General features: G+C 36.2%; 1 protein-coding gene across 5 annotated transcripts in view; it reads right to left on the reverse strand.

The window, feature by feature from the left end:
- MGAT4D (MGAT4 family member D) overlaps positions 1 to 18,780 on the reverse strand; it is a 79,536-nt gene that overhangs the window by 16,227 nt on the left and 44,529 nt on the right. For all 5 annotated transcript variants that reach the window (XM_054553556.1, XM_054553555.1, XM_054553554.1 and 2 more), the window contains 5 exons: positions 16,683 to 16,816; positions 13,650 to 13,696; positions 6,865 to 6,978; positions 3,897 to 3,972; positions 1,455 to 1,569 (listed from right to left, as the gene is read on the reverse strand). In XM_054553556.1, the coding sequence (XP_054409531.1) occupies positions 1,455 to 1,569; positions 3,897 to 3,972; positions 6,865 to 6,978; positions 13,650 to 13,696; positions 16,683 to 16,816 (486 nt within the window). The remainder of the gene's footprint in view (positions 1 to 1,454; positions 1,570 to 3,896; positions 3,973 to 6,864; positions 6,979 to 13,649; positions 13,697 to 16,682; positions 16,817 to 18,780) is intronic.

Raw genomic sequence — 18,780 nt, forward strand, 5'->3', positions numbered from 1 at the left:
GCACGAACTTTTATGCACTGCTTATGAGAGCGTAAACCATATAGCCAATCTGTAAAGCAATTGGCAGTACTTAGAGCTATGTGAATCCTCAGCGGTCCACTCCAGGGGACATATATGTCACTTCATTTTTTCACGGTAGCAGAAAATTGGAAGCAATTAAGGTCTGCCACTTGGGAAATAGATAAGCCAAATGTGAGTGATAAGTGATAAGTCATCACTTCTTTCAGTCTTTTGGTGATGGGTCACTGTGCATCCAGTATTTAGTTCACTTGTGGACAGCAAAACGTGTGGTTGCCTTGCCTTGCCTTCTGATGATAAATCCACATGACATTTAACAAAAGTAGGTAATCAAAAGAAAGAACTGGACGACAGGCGAAAGCACAGAAAGTGAATGCGGGAAGTGAATTTGGATGTGACTATAAGACAGCTGATCATGGGATTGTTGACGTAAAAAAATTAAAAGCAGGTTACAGTTTTATATGCATGATCTCTATGTGCAAAACAGGTAGCCCTCACTTTGCACAATTCTGAATGCATAAATTTCAGTGACCATCATCATGCAGCACTTATGTAACAGTAAAAAACCAATAAACTAAATGAACATAAAACAACATGCTGATAATTTAGAAATCAAGTTTTGAGGACAAAAATGTAAGGAATAGGAATATACAAACATGAAAAGCACCAAATATTTTACATGGATATTGTATATTTATAAGTGTATTTTGAACATATTAGAGTGAACAATATATTGAAGAGTGGCAGGAAGAGGGTGTAGGGATTGGGAATAAAAGGAAAGAATAAATAAGGAAGAGCTCCTGTATGAATCAATAATGTCATGCACCATAAAATAAGCAGTATGGTAATACTTGAGGTTCAAAGGAAAGAAAAAAGCATGGAAATGAAGAAAGAAAAATTGAAGGATTTAAAAGGAAAATCTATGGAAGGATAGTAAAAAAAAATCTCACTATGGGTACAGTATTTGGAAATTTTCTGTGGTGGGTATAATTTCTATTATGTTTTTATATTTTTTAAAACTGTCAGCTTTAGCATACTGGAAATTGCAGTGACTGAGTTAAAATCCCTTTCTCTACAATTTTAATTATCTGAGTTTCAGTATTCTTGTAAAGCAGAGAAAAGCACATCTTAGCTACTCAGCTAACATGTGTGCCAGACTCACAGCAAGCATTTAATAAATGGTAACTCTTTTATGTTTCTATGACATATGTTCTAAATGTCAATTTGATCTCTCTAGAAAAAAGTTTGGTTTAAGAAAATACATTATCTGGAATTTAGGTACTTGTATCTGATTATACTGTTAAGATAATAGAGTCTTTATAAAAATCATGCCATTCTTTTTCATTTAGTAATAAACAAACTGATAAACTGTTTAAAATGTTTTAAATTATTGTGTGCTAAAAAACTTGATCCAACAAAGTAGATCTATTGCTTACCTATGAATCCAAGCATTGAAAACTCAATAAAAAACCAATTATTTGAACTGATATTACCGACAAAATCTGTTATTTTTGTAAAGTACATCTCTTTAGCTATGATATCATCTTCTAGCTGAAAAAAAACCCAAAAAGACATTAGTACCTTTGACGCTTCCATTGAGTAAGCTATATTAGCTTGAAAATAAAAATACAACAGAATATACTGAAGAAAATATTTTTATAAAATAATAATTTTATTTCAGTTTCAATTAATTGAAGGTATTTACAGATAGTTGATTTCCCTTTTTTTTATTTATTTATTTATTTTTTTTTTTGAGACAGGGTCTCACTCTGTTACCCAGGCTGGAGTTCAGTGGCGTGACTGCAGGCACATGCCACCATGTCTGGCTAATTTTTACACTATTTGTAGAGATAGGGTTTTACCATGCTGCCCAGGCTGGTTTTGAATTCCTGGGCTCAAGCGATCCTCCTGCCTTGGTCTCCCAACTCCTGGGCTCAAGTGAGCCTCCTGCCTTGGCCTCCCAAAGTGCCAAGATTATAGGTATGAGACACCACACCCTGCTCCATGTTTGATTCTGAGATTAACCAGACAAGAGATTATCTGTTTCTTTCCTAAATACTAAACATTCCATCTAAATCCCTCTTTGAAAGAGTCTCTTTATCTGAATCCACTTTCATCCTCACAAATACTTCAGTTTCTAGTTTAAGACTGCCTTAGTCCATTTGAGCGGTTTTAACAAAATACCATAGGATGGGTAGTTTATAAACAACAAACATTTATATTTCATAGTCCTGGATCCTGGGAAGGCCAAGAACAAGGTGCTAGCAGGCTTATGTCTGCTGAAGGCCTATTCCTCATAGATGATGGCTTCCACTGTGTCCTCACAATAAAAGGGGCTAGCTAGCTCTCTGAGGTCTCTTTTATAAGGGCACGAATCCCATTTATGAGGCTCTGCCTGCATAATCTAATTGCCTCCCACAGGCTCCACCTCCAAATACTATCACCTTGGGGGTGAGAATTTTAACATATTAATTTTGGGAGGGAGGCCAGGAGCCGTGGCTCACGCCTATAGTCCAAGCACTTTGGGAGGATGAGGCAGGCAGATTGCTTGAGCCCAGGAGTTTGAGACCAGCCTGGGCAACATGGCTAAACCCTGCCTATATAAAAACTACAAAAAATTAGTCGGGTGTTGTGGTGTGCACCTGTAGTCCCAGCTACTTGAGGCTTCAGTGAGCCGCGATTGTGCCACTGCACTCCAACCTGGGCGATAGAGCAAGACATTGTCTCAAAAACAAAACAAAACAAACAAAAAAACAAAAACAAAACTTTGGGAGGCTTTGGGAGAGATGCAAACATTCAGATCATAGCTAAGACTAAGTAGCTTTATGCTTGTGATGAAGGGTGCCACATTCTATCTCCAGATAGTTCCCAGCAAAGAGAAGACAAAAAGCAACCAGCACTCTCATCCACAACTCCACAACTAGCTGGTTAGAATAATGGTATAAGCCTAAAAATATTCTCCATAAGAGAGAGAGGGCAATGGAAATGAGTTTTCTTTTCTATTTAGTATATATTATGCATAATCTGTAGACTAAGAGGGCCTCATAAGTAATTAAGAAAAATGTGGCAGTCCTCAGGCACACTGTGAGGATACAAAATAGAACTGTAGTGTTTCAAATTGGGAAGAGTACATTGGCTGGATCTTGTGTTTTCATGACATTGCCACTAACTAGGAATCAAAAGGGACCTTTTTTCTTCCAATAAAAGAGAAGACCTTGCTTTAGGCCTTTCTCTAACTTTCTCTCTAGTCTACAACTCTCTTCTGCAAATTCTTCGAATAAGAGCACATTGTCTATGTAGTGTGGTCCATACTTACTATTTAGAAACACAACATTATTATTTAACAATGTGGAGGGATTTATAGGGTACAAACTATATATAATTTATTTACTTTTACAAATACAGTAAGGCACTGAGAACTGTGTTACTCATAAAGTATTATGAGTAAATTTAGGGTAGCAATGATAAGTGTGTACAATGTCTGACAAATGCTCAAAATGCATTTGCTTAATCTAATAAAATTGTAAGCCAAGAAATAAATATAGGCACTACAATTTCGCTTTTTTGAGATTTTCTTTTCAGTTTGCTTCAGGTAACTATAATTTTCTCTGTAACAGTGAACCTAGTAAGAATATTCATATATAATCAATTTTAAACTTCCTTTGGCATTTTAATACAGTGAGTTATTTTCTATTTTCTGAATATAAAGTAAGGTGGAGGAACATAATGAGGAAGAAGAAATTACAGGAAGGAGGGAGAAAGTAACACTTTCAATTTAAATTATACCTATCTACAGATATAATTGGTGTATATATATATGTGTGTGTGTGTGTGTGTGTGTGTGTGTATACACACACACACCCACCCCAATTTCTGACCTGTAAATAATACTTGGCCTTGGGTTGGGCATACAGCATCAAAATGCAAAAATCCAATACTTGTTTGATTCGCCAACTAAAGGTAATCAATAAGATCTGTTAATATTTGTCATTAATTTTTATTTATAAGCATACTTTAGTAATTAAAAAACTCTTTGGCAGTTTACTAACAGAGTACTAGCTACAATTAAGTAACTAATTTTACTTAATTAATTTCAATTAAGTAAAATTGAATATGCTTATACTAAAAAATTTTCCATCTTTACTCAATGAACAGTGTCTACCATTGCTAAACCAGGATAAGCACAACCCATTTGTTTCACATTTCCATCTAGATAAGTTTTGATCTAGATAATAGTGTTAATATTCTTTCTGATTTTAGCTCTTGTTCAAATGAAAGTATAAAGAAACTTTATTCTTTTTTCAATGTCTCTCCTAACAGCTTTCTTTATTGATTCTATCATCCAAGAGTTTTCTCCCCAATTCTTAGGGTTAACTATCTGCTACAGAGTATTAATATTTCTTTTTACGGGTCTTTAAACCGTTTCCCCTAAGTCTTACCCCTTGGTTTACTTGGAAGGGAAAGGTTGCTTTTTTTGTTTTTATTTTGAAAGTAGTCTCCACAAGCCTCTGGAACTCTTCATGTTCCTCTTGAAGAAACCCAATGTTAACTCCTTTCACAAGCTGACTTTATGCTTGGCCTCTGATGAAATATGTGAGCACACATTGCCCCAACTCTCCCAATCCTAGGGAATCGAGTAATTGTATGAATTACTACTCTCCAGCTGACAGATTGTGGCCAAATTTGGGGCAATTTGAATTCTAGGGAGTCAAAAATTTTGAATGATAACTGAAAAGAATTAAGGAGAGAATTATAGAAAAAAAATGGCGGATAGGAGACAGGACTAATGTGCAGCTCCTGCTTGGCCGGGCAGAACAGTGCCTGCAGACTCACATTGTGAATGTTTGCTTCAAGAAACACTGCAGCAACATACCAGGAAAACCTAAAGAATTCACGAACCCTTTGAAAGAACTTGCTTGCCACTGCAAACTCTGTGAGATGGCTGAAAAACTGCGAGTTCCCAAAGTGTAAGGGGGGAAATGTTGGCCTCCATACACACATCCCCACTGAGGAACCTGAAAATCCAGATCACAAGAGAAGGATTTAACCTTACCTAGAGCTGAAATGGATTTAGGGAGCCAAGAGAAATATAAAAGTAGAAGAAGCAGCGGGAAGAGCCCTGTAGGCACTGCTGGTCCCCAGCTCCAGCCCAGGGACGTCATTCCTGGCCTTATCTCACAGAGTTCTTTGGGGAAGGGAAGGCAGCCAGTGGAATTGGGGAGGGGTCACAGAGTGAAGGAAACTCCTAGCTGAACTTTGTAATAATTTTGACTGAGCACAAATTTTCTTGAGCATAATCTGGGGGCAGGGTGAATGGGAAATGCAGATATGAGCACAGAAGCCACTGCCAAAGGTGCGAAGGTGTGGGAAGGCAGGGAGGGGTGAGGCCTGAGAGCCCTGCTTGCTTTCTCGGTGGGGAGGCTTGTAGTCTGGGGCAAGAGCTTATCCCTGCTTATATGGTTGCCTGGATATAAACTCATCCAAAGAAACTTTATTCTCATACTAAGCTAGATACCAGACCAGGTCCTGAATATAAAAAAAGTAGTACCCAAGGTCATTCTTGCCCTTCTGTGTCTCACAACCTCACATGAAAAAAAAATATAAAATTACAACAATTAGATAAGTGCTATGTGAAGATATCAACAATGTTGGCTATCTTACAGTAAGTTTTCAAAGTTGTGGAAAGGGTGGAAGAGCATGCCACTTAGTTTTAGGGCACAGAGAGCTGACAGAAAGAAGTTAATGATTGCAAGGTTGGCAGAGACCAGATCATGAAGGATATTTTATGATATGTGGGAAACTTTGGACTTGATCTCATATGAGAAAATATTCTTCTGGGTACAGCATGAAGAATGAATTGTAAGAGAGGCTAGGTTAGGCTAGGATTAGGGACTCTGTAATGGTGAAGGCCTGAACTAAATCCAAGCCAATGGAAGGAGGATGAGAGGGACAATGTGTAGAGAGATTTTAAAAGAGAAACAACGACAGAGATATAAAAGGCTGAAGGAAAAACAAAGATCCAGGATGACTCCCAGCTTTGTGACTCTAAAAACTGGGCATAATGTGGACCACTAATTAAAAGCAAAACAAAATGCTTAAAAGATTCCTAGATTCTGACACACTATTTATAATTTTAAAATAAAAGAAGGCTAATCGGCATCCCGGGATAAGACCTTTTTCTGATTTCTGGCATGTCTTTTTCTTTATTAAGTTTTGAGGGACCAAATTATTACATTTCCCATAATACCTACCACACTAATACCCCAAATTATAATCCTTTGTATGTGTATAGAGCTTTTAATTTTTTAAGATTCTTTCATAAATATATTTTATTCTCATAATGACTCTTCCAATTATGCAATGTAGGTGTCATTATACACACTAGAAAGTTAGGAAAGCTAAGGAAAAAAAGGTGAAATTATCTGCCTACAATGACCAGCAAACAGAACAGCTGGGACTAGAATCCAGCTGTAATGACTTATAATCCCAGGCTCTCCCCCTCCTCATTATGCCTTTGCTAATTATTGTCTGTAAACGTGAACATAGACCATCAGTGGTGTGCTGGTAAATGTTTAACAACTGACTTGGGGGTGGAGGGATGGACATCCTGCTTTGTAGCTTTTGCCCATTTCTATGGTATAAATACTCCTACGGTGGCTAATGCTATCAACTCGATGTTATTGAACACAGAGTTGGGAAGTGATGCACATAGTTGGGTCTTGCAAGCCAGTAGGAGCCAGCTCCAGAACACCACTGTGTCTGAAATAGTTTCTAATATGAGCTGATTCCAAGACTTTATCAGATGAAGTTAGTTATTTAAGGATACTATTTTCTAATATGACATACCTGGCTAATTTTTGTGAGGCCTCAGCTAAGTGCTTGGCATTTAACATGCTTGAGTATAAAAAGGCAGGTATTGAAATGACCTCTAAGGATCCAGACCTCACTTGCCTTTTGAATCTATAAATAGAAGTAAATGCAGACTTATAATTGAATACTTAATTTTCCAGAATAACATAAATACTTAAACATAATTTTCTTATGCATGGCCACATAATATTTGATTTGAATTATTTCACATGTTGATACATGAAACCAGCATCATAAAACTAGCCAAAGCATGTTTTTTTATAAATTAATAACAGACATATTAAAATACACAACATAAAATTAGTTTCTTCTTATAAAAATTACAGGTACTTTGACATTTTTAAAGTTTATAGCCAGATGTGTACTCTGACATTTGTAACAATGAAACTCATGGATTATGAGAACACAGTGACTGCGACAAAGCAATAACATTCGATAATTTTTAAATGCATAATTTTGAATTTAATAAGAGTCCTACTGAATAGCAATGTGGCTCCTGAAACTAGATTACCACAGCAAGCAAGGATTTAGTCAGACTCTTGTCCACAACTCATTGGAGGACTATGTATACTCTTTAGCATCTTTATTTTTAAACATTAATGTTGACAGACCAACAAGGTCATCACTAAACTACATAAAATATGATTCACAAAAATTCCAATATAAATCTTGTACCATCAAGGTAAAGGATGGGAAACCAAGTAGAAAATTTTAAATGGTCTCCCTTTAGAGATAATATGATTTTAAATGAGATTGGAATTTAGGCATTATATTATTTATTAACATGTTAAAGGTTCAAGGAAATGTTTATTTTGTACCACATAAAAAATTTAAAAGCTTACAGTTTTATATGCATAATCTCCATTATGGGCAAAATCTCCTTGCTTTGTACAATTCTGAATGTATAAATTTCAGTTACTGTGTTTTAGTTAAATAACACCAGTCTCCCACAACAACACTGTAGTCATGATATATTGTGAACAATTGTGTAAAGTACAAACTTCACTGCTAGCTCTTCAGTGCACAAATCACTATATAAATAGCAGATGCACAACATCATCATTAGTGACTAATTGCATCACTTCTTTCAAAGTCTTTTGGTGACTGGTCACTGTACATCTGCTATTTAGTTTACCTGTTGACAGCAAAACATGTGGTTGTCTTGCCTTGCCTCCCAGTGATAAGCCTACATGATATTTAACAAAAGTAGGTAATCCAAAGAGGAAACTGGCTGACAGATGAAACTGCAGAAAGTGAATGCTGGTAGTGAATTTGGATGTGCTGTAAAAGAGCTGATCATGGGAATGTTGACACCTCCTCTGTTTGAGAGACTCTAGAGATGCAACAAAGGGAACTTAGTGAAGGTGAACTTAACCGACAAATAAGAAAAATGATTGTGGTGAAATTATGCCACATAGGAAATGATGCTGCTGAAAAACTTCACATTAAAGGAACTCTCAGAGATATTTCATGACATTGAAAACACAAATGATAAAATGCTGGAACTGATCCAAACTTAGAAAGGAGTATAACAATTTGCTGAAGCATAGAAAAGACATTTGCTCAGTATTTTAAGTTCTGTGATAACAAAAAGGCAAGGACCATTTAAATTACTCTTGATAAAATTTTTAAAAGAAATCAAATCGTTAATACTCAATAATTTTAATGTTTTAAATTACAGTGTAATAAATTAGCTTAACAATATTTTTCATTTTTCTATGTATTTATAGTTGACAGAGAGTAATGTTTTAACACACGTTTAAAGGTCACGGAACAATTGTGATTTTTTTCCCATTGTTTGTTAATATTGGCTTGCAAGGTTTCAACTTGCACAATCATTTTTATGGCCCCATGCTATCTTGCAAACCAAGGATTGCCTGAGTATATATAAACACACACAAACACACATGGAAGAAAGCTCATGTTTTATAATGGGTATGTATCATGAAAACGGGGTTGGAGTAGCATATTGTGCTAGAGAGAATATGGGTTTTGGACCTAGAAAAGTCTCTGTGCCAATTTTGCTTCTTTTACTTCCTAACTTCAAGCAAGTAATTTATTTTTTCTGATCTTTAATTTCCTCATCTGTAAAACTGGAATAGTAATTTAAAAACTTGGGGGGAAAGAACGGTTCAAAATACATGCTGGAATTCTTCCCAGGCTCTGTACATTAGTGGAAAGGTTTTTGGTCATTTATTTTGGTGGGAGCGTAAGTGGAGGAGTGAAGGGGATGAAAGTCTTACTGGCTGCCCTCTGATTTTATGATATGTTAAATGAAAAGATTTTTAAAAAACGAATTCTAATATGTTCCTTGGGGAATAGAAAATACGGCGTGGAAAAAAAAAGAATGGAGAGTTTGGTTGTTTGCTTTGCGGTAAAAGTTAGTAACATAATATCTAAATTTTTAAATGAATTTGTGTAACTTTAAACTACAAGATCTTGTGCAGCAATTTAGTAGAGGTAAAGGGAAATAACATCAAGTTGCAGCATACACAATCATCAAAAAGTTTAGATTACAGAGATACACAAATGTTATACTCTAGAAAATTCCATCCAAAGTCCAAAAAGCACCAAAAGTTACAATTTCTACTTTGATGATATAATTTCCCAGTCATGATGGAGAGAAAGATTCCAGTCTTGGTTTTATTCAATCTGTTTTAAGCAAGATACTTGAAATTTTGTGTGTTGACACCTTTCTAGGACTCTCTAAAACTTTTATAGCTTGTTAGGTTATTTATATACAGCATCAAAAGCCCTTGACTTCATTATATGGGAATTGCTAGTTTCCGATGACTGGAGAAAATAATATAACTCTAGGTTGTTGCCATTAAAAATGAGTGATTTTACCTTATACTCACACAAGAGTGGAAATCTTACAACTCTATAGGTTTATGCAAAGTGCATACTTATATACAGTTTCATATGAGGTTATATACAAACATAGATGAGTCCTTTAAAAATTATATAGTTTCAATTTAGGACTAATCCAAATATGGAAAATCTCTCATTACCCTAATGAGAAAACCTAGGAAAAGGGTTTTTAGCTAAATTAAATTGGCAAAAGTTTAGACATGTAAATTTAAAAGTTATAAGTCTATATTACCTTTGATAATGTTTTAAATTTAATATTCACTAACATGTTAATTTCAAATTATTGCCTTATTCTACTTTCACAAAAAATAATTTTATTCCAACTCTTTATCCTGCATTGGTATTATCAATATAATTATCACCACTAGAATCACTTTTTGAATCACCTGACATAGTTTTCCAGTATCCTTGATTTTCAGTTCTAACTACAATACAGCAATTTCTAAAACCAGTGACATTGTCTCTGAAAATTTTGTAGCAAATCAGAAGTATTCTCATACATTAGGTAATGTTTTCATTGGAGATCTTTAAAAGTAACCACATACGCTAATTTTTTTAAGTGATCTTCAAAAGGCTTACAATGATGTGGTCATATCTCCAGGAATCATTTTACACCTTTGCCTTCTTTTTAATTGATTCTGTCAGGAGTCTCCTATAAGAATACCAAACTAGCATAGATTGAGGCCACTTCAGGATAATGTGTCTTCTCTTCTCTAAACAGTAGTTTATTGTTCAGAATAAAGCAACTGAGAAGGCATCTTTGAGTATGAGAAGATTTTTTAAGGGTTCAAGTGTAAGGTAACTTTTTTCCTGGGGAGTCTTTTAGGGGAAAAACTAGATGTATATGGTGTTTTGTTTAATCTTTATTTAATCCCTCTCCCTTCACATAAATCACCTATTTCAAGCCGTCACTATCCTAAGTTCCTTCACTGCCAATGAATCCCTCCTTCCCAACACAGGGGCTTACCTCCTTCACAGAGAAAAGAGAAATCTTTAAAAGAGGATTTTTAAGGTGATTACACTGTCTTTCCCCCAACAAATTAATTTTTCTACTCTTTCACCTGCTCTCACCTCCGCTTTGGTCTCAGTCCTGTCTAAAGCTCCCTCCACCTGAGTCTCCAGTTCCCTCCTGCCTTGCTTCATCAGCCCCTCCTCTCTCTACTACAGCACAAGTAAAAACTCCAGGTGCTTCCACCTCAAAACCTCCCAAACAGTATTTGTCTCCCTCAAGACAGGTGTTTTGACTTTTCTTCCTATCAGTTGAACTTGCTGATAATAGTCTACATTCATTTCTTTAAATATGTATTATAAAAATTACCAAACATCCACAAAAATAGAAATATAATGAACCCCAAATCAGTTTCCTTCAATAAGCATTTACTTTCTGCCACGTTTGTTTCATCTATGCAGCTGCCCCTTTTTTGCTTAAGTATTTTAAAACAAATGCTGGATATCATTTCGTCCTTGCATTCTTCAGTGTGAATATTAAAAAGGACATTTATTTAGATAACCACAATGGTATTATTCACACTTTGCAAAACTATAAATGATTATTTAACATCACATAATACTTAATCAATTTTCAAATGTCCCCAGTCGTCTAAAAAGTGCCTATTTTGGCGGAGTAGGCGCTCAAACAAGTACCCAAATAAGGTCGCTCATTGTAATTGATTATCCCTATTTCTTTTTAAAATTTATTATCTAGACCGGTAACCTTCATTTTTCTTTCTTCCCCCATTCCCATTCCACTTTTTAAAGAATCTGGATCAGTTTTCTACAGAAGGTCCCACATCTTGATTGTTTTGCTCCAGATGGCTTCATTTGCTGTGTATCCTGTAAACTGGAATTCAGCTCCTAAGGCTTGATTGCATTCAGGGTTTTTTTGTTTTGTTGTTTTGTTTAAGTCGGGGGAATAACTCTCTATAGTTCTTTCTTGGCATCATTTTCATCGCCAGACTTTCAGCGACCCCGAGCTGCTGGAGGTGAGGGTGGGGTCCCTGGACCCTGGCTGCTCGCAGCTCACACTGCACATCGCACCCCTCTGCTCTGCAGTGCATACTGTCCTGCGGGGCGCCCTTGCTAGCGGGGTACCGGTTGGCCTCTGCCTGCGGGAAGCAGTAAGTGACAAGAGACTGGAAGGCAGCAGAAGCCAAGGATGCTCCTCCTCTTTCGGCTCCCGCGGTGGCGGAGGTTCCAGTTGCTGAGGAGGCCGATCTCCAGAGCCTCTGATCACCGGGTTTAATGCCCTCTCCTTCCCGCTGCTCTGTGCTCTTTCTTCTCCCTTCTGTGCTCTCAGTCCTCTGAAACTTGGTTTGACCAATTGTTTGTGTGAAATTGCCTGTTTCCTCTATTTGAACGACCAGGAGTTTTCCTGTGCGGACACTGACAGGCATATCTTCCTCGTAAAGTTCCCCCAACCCTCTCACTTAATGACGCGCTTCAAAACGGTGATTCTCCAATTCCATTCATTCTACACTTATTAGCTGGAATCGTTTTGACTAGAACAACTAACTGCCTCAGCCACTAGAGCTATTTGGTGAGGAAAAATAAAACAAAGCAAAACACTTTACTGGCTAAACAAAACAAGGCCTGTCAGCCAGATTCAGGCTGAAGGCCACATTTGCAGCCCTGGTCTACAGCACAGAGTGCATATTTCTTAGCATGGTGCATAGGCCCTTCGTGATGTCAACAGCACCTGCCTTATCTCCCACCAGTCCTTCCGCCTTAACTCCAAATACCCATTTCCAAAATAGACTTACATGTTCAAAAGTCTAGCATGCTCCTTCTTTGGTCTCTCTGCCTTCCTCAGCAATTCTATTTATCAGGCATGATATTTTCCCCCTATCTGCCTGAAGAATGTCTACTTATTCCTTCAGACTCTGCTCAATTATTACCTTCTCAGGAAAGTCCGTCTTGATATTTGCAGGTAGAGTTAAATTAAATACTTCTTCCTCTACATGTTGTCATATTTATTCCCCATTACCACTAGGACAATGCTAGCCTCTTCCTTCCTTTCTTTATTTTATAATTTTTTTTTTTTTTTTTTTTTTTTTTTTGAGACAGGGTCTCACTCTATCACTCAGGCAGGAGTGCAGTGGCATGATCTTGGCTCACTGAAGCCTCCACCTCCCAGGCACTGGCAATCCTTCCACCTCAGCCTCCCTAGTAGCTGGGACTACAGGTGCACACCACCAGGCTCGGCTTAATTTTGGGGGCTATTTTTTCAGTAGAGACGGGGTTTGGCCATGTTGCCCAGGCTGATCTCGAACTTCTGAGCTCAAGCAATCCACCCAACTTGGCCTCTCAAAGTAGTGGCCTTACAGGTGTGAGGCACCATGCCTGGCCTTCCTTTTCCTTTCCTTTCTCCTTTCTCCTTTTTCTTTCCTTCCTTCCTTCCTTCTCTCTCTTTTCTTTTCGTTTCTTTTTCAAGTTGTATCACCCATTTGAACTTAGGATTTGGAAGGCAGGGTCCATTCCACAGCATCTTGCTTGATAAAGAGCTTCATATTGGTTAATCCGTATGTGCTTCGGCTGCTTACAGCTGAAGGAGATTATAAGCAGAAGTGGTGAAGTAACTTCATACAGTAAAGGATACAGGAATGTTTTAAAAATAACTCAATGGGCTTCTCTCGGTACCAATGGTTATCATGCAGGATAAACAGTATAACATGAAAAATATAAATTCTAATTGATAGATATCCAGCAAAATTGGGGAAAACCATTAAGCCATACTACATCACAGCTTAGAAAGGACTACAGGTTATTTCTGCACAGTTATACTCATTAAAAAGAATATGATCACTAAGAAAATAATTATACAATTGGACAGAAAAAATAAGATAGAAAAATGAAAGAATGGCTAATTTAAAAATATATCAGACAGTACTTACTTTTTTGTAATCATTTTAACAACAGAATGTAAATAATCTTCATTACTCTAAAAATGAGAAAAATATTTTACTGAAACTAAGTATGTCTCATAGTTCTATTAATACAACTTCTTTTGCTACATATAAATCTAATTTGTGTGTGAAATGCTATTGCATACTAATAATTTTTAGTGTTTTTACTTTCTATTAAAAGATTTAAAAATATCCATGTTCTTAAAAAATTTGACTTGAATATAGGAAACATTTCATTCTTTTCCCTTTGCCACGATGTGAAATATTACAATCCAAAATTTACCCTTAAAATTAAATACCTTTTAGATATGTAAGATTACATAAAATATTATATATCTAAAGATGTTTTTGGTCTAAAAGTGGTCATCTATGAATGGCTTATTTCAAAGAACTAGTCCTTTTGAAAACTACTCTTCATTTCCTGAGTGTTATATAACAATAAGCTTACTTCAAAATTACATCATATTTCTCCAGAACAGTATTACTCAGCTTGATTCCAATTTGCCTTCCTGACAATAAACTTTGTGGACCTGCTCTTCATTGAACAGTGTGCTAGATTAGATGACAGACTCCTGCAAAAAGCTTTTGATGGTTTACCCTCTTGGGATAATTTTTAAAAAAATAACGTAGCATTTACAAGATGTAGCCTCAGGGCCCATAAGCATTTCCAACACAAAATTTTGAAAATATTTTGAACAATCACAGTTCTGTTGTTAAATCTGAGTACTCTGAAAGGCAACTCTGGATGTATGTACTCAGGTTTCTTGTTTGAAAATAGCAGACATGATGTAGATAAATCTATTATAGTACTGGAGGCTCTTAACCATAAATTGAATTACTAGCTATTTGTTTCACACTGAAACATATTGTATTTTAAACACAGCATCAAAGTCATATTTTTTAAGCATTTTATATTCCATTTAAAAATCTTCCTCCAATGTTTTATTACAAATCTAAACATTTTAGACAGACATGGGTTGTGCTAATAGCAAAGAAGTAAAGATTCTAATATATAAAATAAGGCAATAGGATGAAACATTTTGGAGATTATGTGCATGCTTTCTTTTAATATTAATACATTAAACTTGGATGCAATGATTTTAATCTTTCATTTCTATTTTTCTAATAGTTCTTCTATTGCTTGTTTTGAGTTTTTTCTGCATTCAAAGACATCTTTATTATAGAAAATTCAAGCAATAACAAAAAGAATAAAGAAAAGATAACAAAGGTTCCTCTTAATCCCAGCATTTAGAGATAACCATTATTTATATTAATGATATCTTTATATCATTCCAAAGTTGGCTCATTTTCTTTTTTCTTCATATATTTCATTTGTTTCTATATATTTTCCCCTCCCTCCATCTTTTCCTTCCTTCATTCCTATTTAACATAATGATAACATTATGTTAAACATGATGCTTTACAGCTTTTTTTCACTTAACAATAGGACATGAACATCACTTTATATCAGTGAGTATAGATATTCATTCTTCCTTCAATGCCTACCGAGTATTGCATTGTGGAGATATATAGCAAGGTATTTTATCAGCCTCTTATGGGTAGACATTTTGGTTGTTTCCAATATTATGCTTTCATAACCCAACAATGCACTGAAAATCCTTGAAATAATTATTTATTGAGCACTTACTATGCGCCGCACATCACTCTAAATACTTTAAATATATTAGCTAATTTCATCCCCCAACAACCTTATGGCATAGGCAATATGATTATCACAATTTTAGAGATAAAAGAAAATGAGGCATAGATAAATTAAGTAAGTTGCTCAAGTTCACTGGTTGGGAAGTAGAGAAGCTGGCATTTTAACCTTGGTCTTCTAAATCCAGAGTCTGTTCTCAACTTCCATACTATACTGCCATGTTTTTACTGGTTTTTGTTTGTTTGTTCATTTGTTTGTTTTTTGAGGCAGGGCCTCGCTCTGTAGCCCAGGCTGGAGAGCAGTGGTGCAATTATGGCTCATTACAGGCTCTACCTCCTGGGCTCAAATGATCCTCCTGCTGCAACCTCCCAAGTAGCTGGGACTACAGGTGCACACCATCATTTCTAACTATTAATTTTTTTTTTAGTAGAGATAGGGGTCTTGCTATGTTGCCCAGGCTGATTTCAGACTCCTGAGCTCAAATGATCTTCCTGCCTCAGCACCGAAAGTGCTGGAATTACAGGCGTGAACCACCATGCCCCACCATTTTTACTGTTTTTATACACTTGCCTGATTATTTCCTTAGGATAAGTTCCCAGAATTTGAATTTCTGAGACAAAGTATATATACATTTAAATTTAACACACGTTGCCAAATTTCTCTCCAAAAAGTGTTATGGTGCTAATATTCACACAGTACTTTATAGTTTTAAATGGTATTAGGAACAAAGTGGAAATCTTTGGGGTCATTAGAGAGACCTAGGCTTGAATCTGCTCTATTAATTACTGGGCAAGTTACTTACCTTCTGTAAGATCTAGGTCCATTATCCCTAAAATCAGGACAGTAATAGCTACCTCACAGGGATGTAATGCAGGTTATAAATGTGTATAAAAATCATCTACAATCTCTCAAGCATAAGAAAGTCTCTCAATTAATCATAGGTGTTGTTGCTTAATACAAATTATCTCTTGATTCATATACCAACCTCTTATTGGACTGGGCACATTTTATTACTAGCATCAATTTTAATAATTTTAATTTTGTTTGTAAATATAACTTCTGAGCCATATAGTAGGCAGGGATTCAGGGATTCTATATTAAATGCAATTCAAATTTAGCAATCTTATATTTCCCACATGAAGCCATTATGTTGTCCTTTAGATTTACATACTGAATTCCTTCTCAGCAGTATCGAAGAAGTATTAAGTATGTTGTCTGGTATCCAAAAAAGGCATCTATGGGTAGCTTTTTAAAATTAAGAAAACAGTTTTCAACATGGTACAATGATTATTACCATTGAGGAAGGGAATTTGGAGACCATAGGGTGAGAATAAGGAGAGCTCCTTATTTTGTATACGTACATCTGCGACCAAGACAATCACTATAGAATCCTTCTCTTGGGAGAGCGTCATCCTGGAGACAACAGAGGTCAGCGTCTGTTTCAGGTAACTATAATTTCCTCTGTTAACAGTGGAAATACCTAGCGCAAAAGAAACTGCGGACATAGGAGTATGAAATCATCATTCCATACCACAGAGAAAAACATAGTTTAGCATTCATTCTATGCTTATTCCTATGTTTGGGTTAGTCTTATGGTAATAAAATGAGTGTTTGAAACTGTATTACAAAAATAATCCAAACTATGTTAATTTTTATCACATATTTCATTTTCTTTTTGAGGAAATTTGCAGTGGATTGTTAGTAAAAGCACTAAACAGACTCCAAGATGTTCTCATGTTAAAAGATTTTGGTGTAGCGAAAATAAAACTAACCACTTTCCACTTACTATAGCTTCATCTAACTGAGTATAAAATGTCACATATTGGTCGATTCTCTCTTCTTTTCCTAACAAGACACTGGAACCCAAAACAGGAAAAAATTACTATGAAATATTTTCATCTGTGAAAGAATGTATGAAGTAATTTCTAAATGATTTGATGGAATGAATCCACATCTCTAAGTAACTTTTGTTGCCAAAGAATAGCTGGAGCACTAGGGCTCCAAGATGTACACATCTTGGCTGTACGGGTGCAGCTAAGATTGAGGCTACCAATCGTAACTATACTGGTACCTGGCCATATGGGCTTAGGCAAGATACACAACATCTCCAGCCTTATGTCCCCCTCTTTAAGATAGGGATAAGGACTTCCAGAATGGCTAAGTGAGAAACTCAGAAAATCCTCTTTCTAGAAAGCAGTAATAAAACTGAAAAAAAAAAAAAAAAGGTCAAAACAGTCATTTCAGGGTCCTGATAAACTGAGAAGTATTTACTTAAGAAAAACTACGGAACTTTGGAAGGAACAGCAGGAATCAGTGTTTCCCTGATTGCTATTGAGTTTGAACATATCTTCACATGTTTATTGGCTTCTTTTTTTTTTTTTTTTTGAGATGGAGTCTCACTCTGTTGCCAAGGCTGGAGTGCAATGGCGCAATCTCAGCTCACTGCAACCTCCACCTCCCGGGTTCAAGCTATTCTCCTGCCTCAGTCTCCCGAGTAGCTGGGATAACAGGCGTGCACCACCATGCCCGGCTAACTTTTGTAGTTTCAGTACAGTCAGGTTTTCACCATGTTGGCCAGGCTGGTCTCGAACTCCTGACCTCAAGTGATCTGCCCACCTCAGCCTCCCAAAGTGCTGGGATTACAGGCATGTGCCACTGTGCCTGGCCACTTACTGGCTTTTGGCTATTCTCTTTTGTAAAATCCTTGTTTAAGCTCTTGCCCATTTCTCTAATGAGTTGTCTGCATTTTTCTTATTGATTGTATTGATACTCTTTATATATTCTGAATACGAACCCCTTGTAAGTTATAGGTGTTATTAAATATTATTTCCCACTCTTGGTTCCCTTTTCAATGTTTTGCCCCTTGATGAAGAGAAATTCTTAATTTTAATGTAGTGCAATTTGTCATCCATTTTCTTTATTGTTTGGGTTTTCTGGGTCTTGTTGAGAAATCTTTGCTTATCTTCAGGTCATAAAGACATTCTTCTGAGTGATTTTCTAATGGTTTATTGTTTGCCTTTCATATTTAGAGCGGCAATCTACCTGGAATTGATTTTTATGGCTAGATTGAGGCAGGAATCAAGTTTCAAGCTGTAAGATACAGTATAAAGGCAATTCCTGGAATGGCTTCCTATGCCTTACAATGCATTTACAAGAATTTAAAAGGCCCTTAGTGACCTGGTCCTGATCTATCCCTTTTTTTCAACTACCCACACTTTTCGAATGGACCAAATACCACCCTTACCTCGAAGCCTTTGCACACGCCATTCTTTTTGCCTAGAATACTCTTCTTCCTCTAGTTTCCTTTGATAATTCTACTTATTTCTCAGGATTCAACTAAATATTAGTCATTTTGATCACAAATTGATGCTTAATCCTTTCACCAGCTATGCATTCTTACCTTATCTTTCATAGTACTCATCACCCCTTTTTGTTGTGCTATCTAGAATGTCAGTTTGG

This window comes from Pongo abelii, chromosome 3, assembly GCF_028885655.2.
Source record: "Pongo abelii isolate AG06213 chromosome 3, NHGRI_mPonAbe1-v2.0_pri, whole genome shotgun sequence".
NCBI classification, from domain to species: Eukaryota; Metazoa; Chordata; class Mammalia; order Primates; family Hominidae; genus Pongo; species Pongo abelii.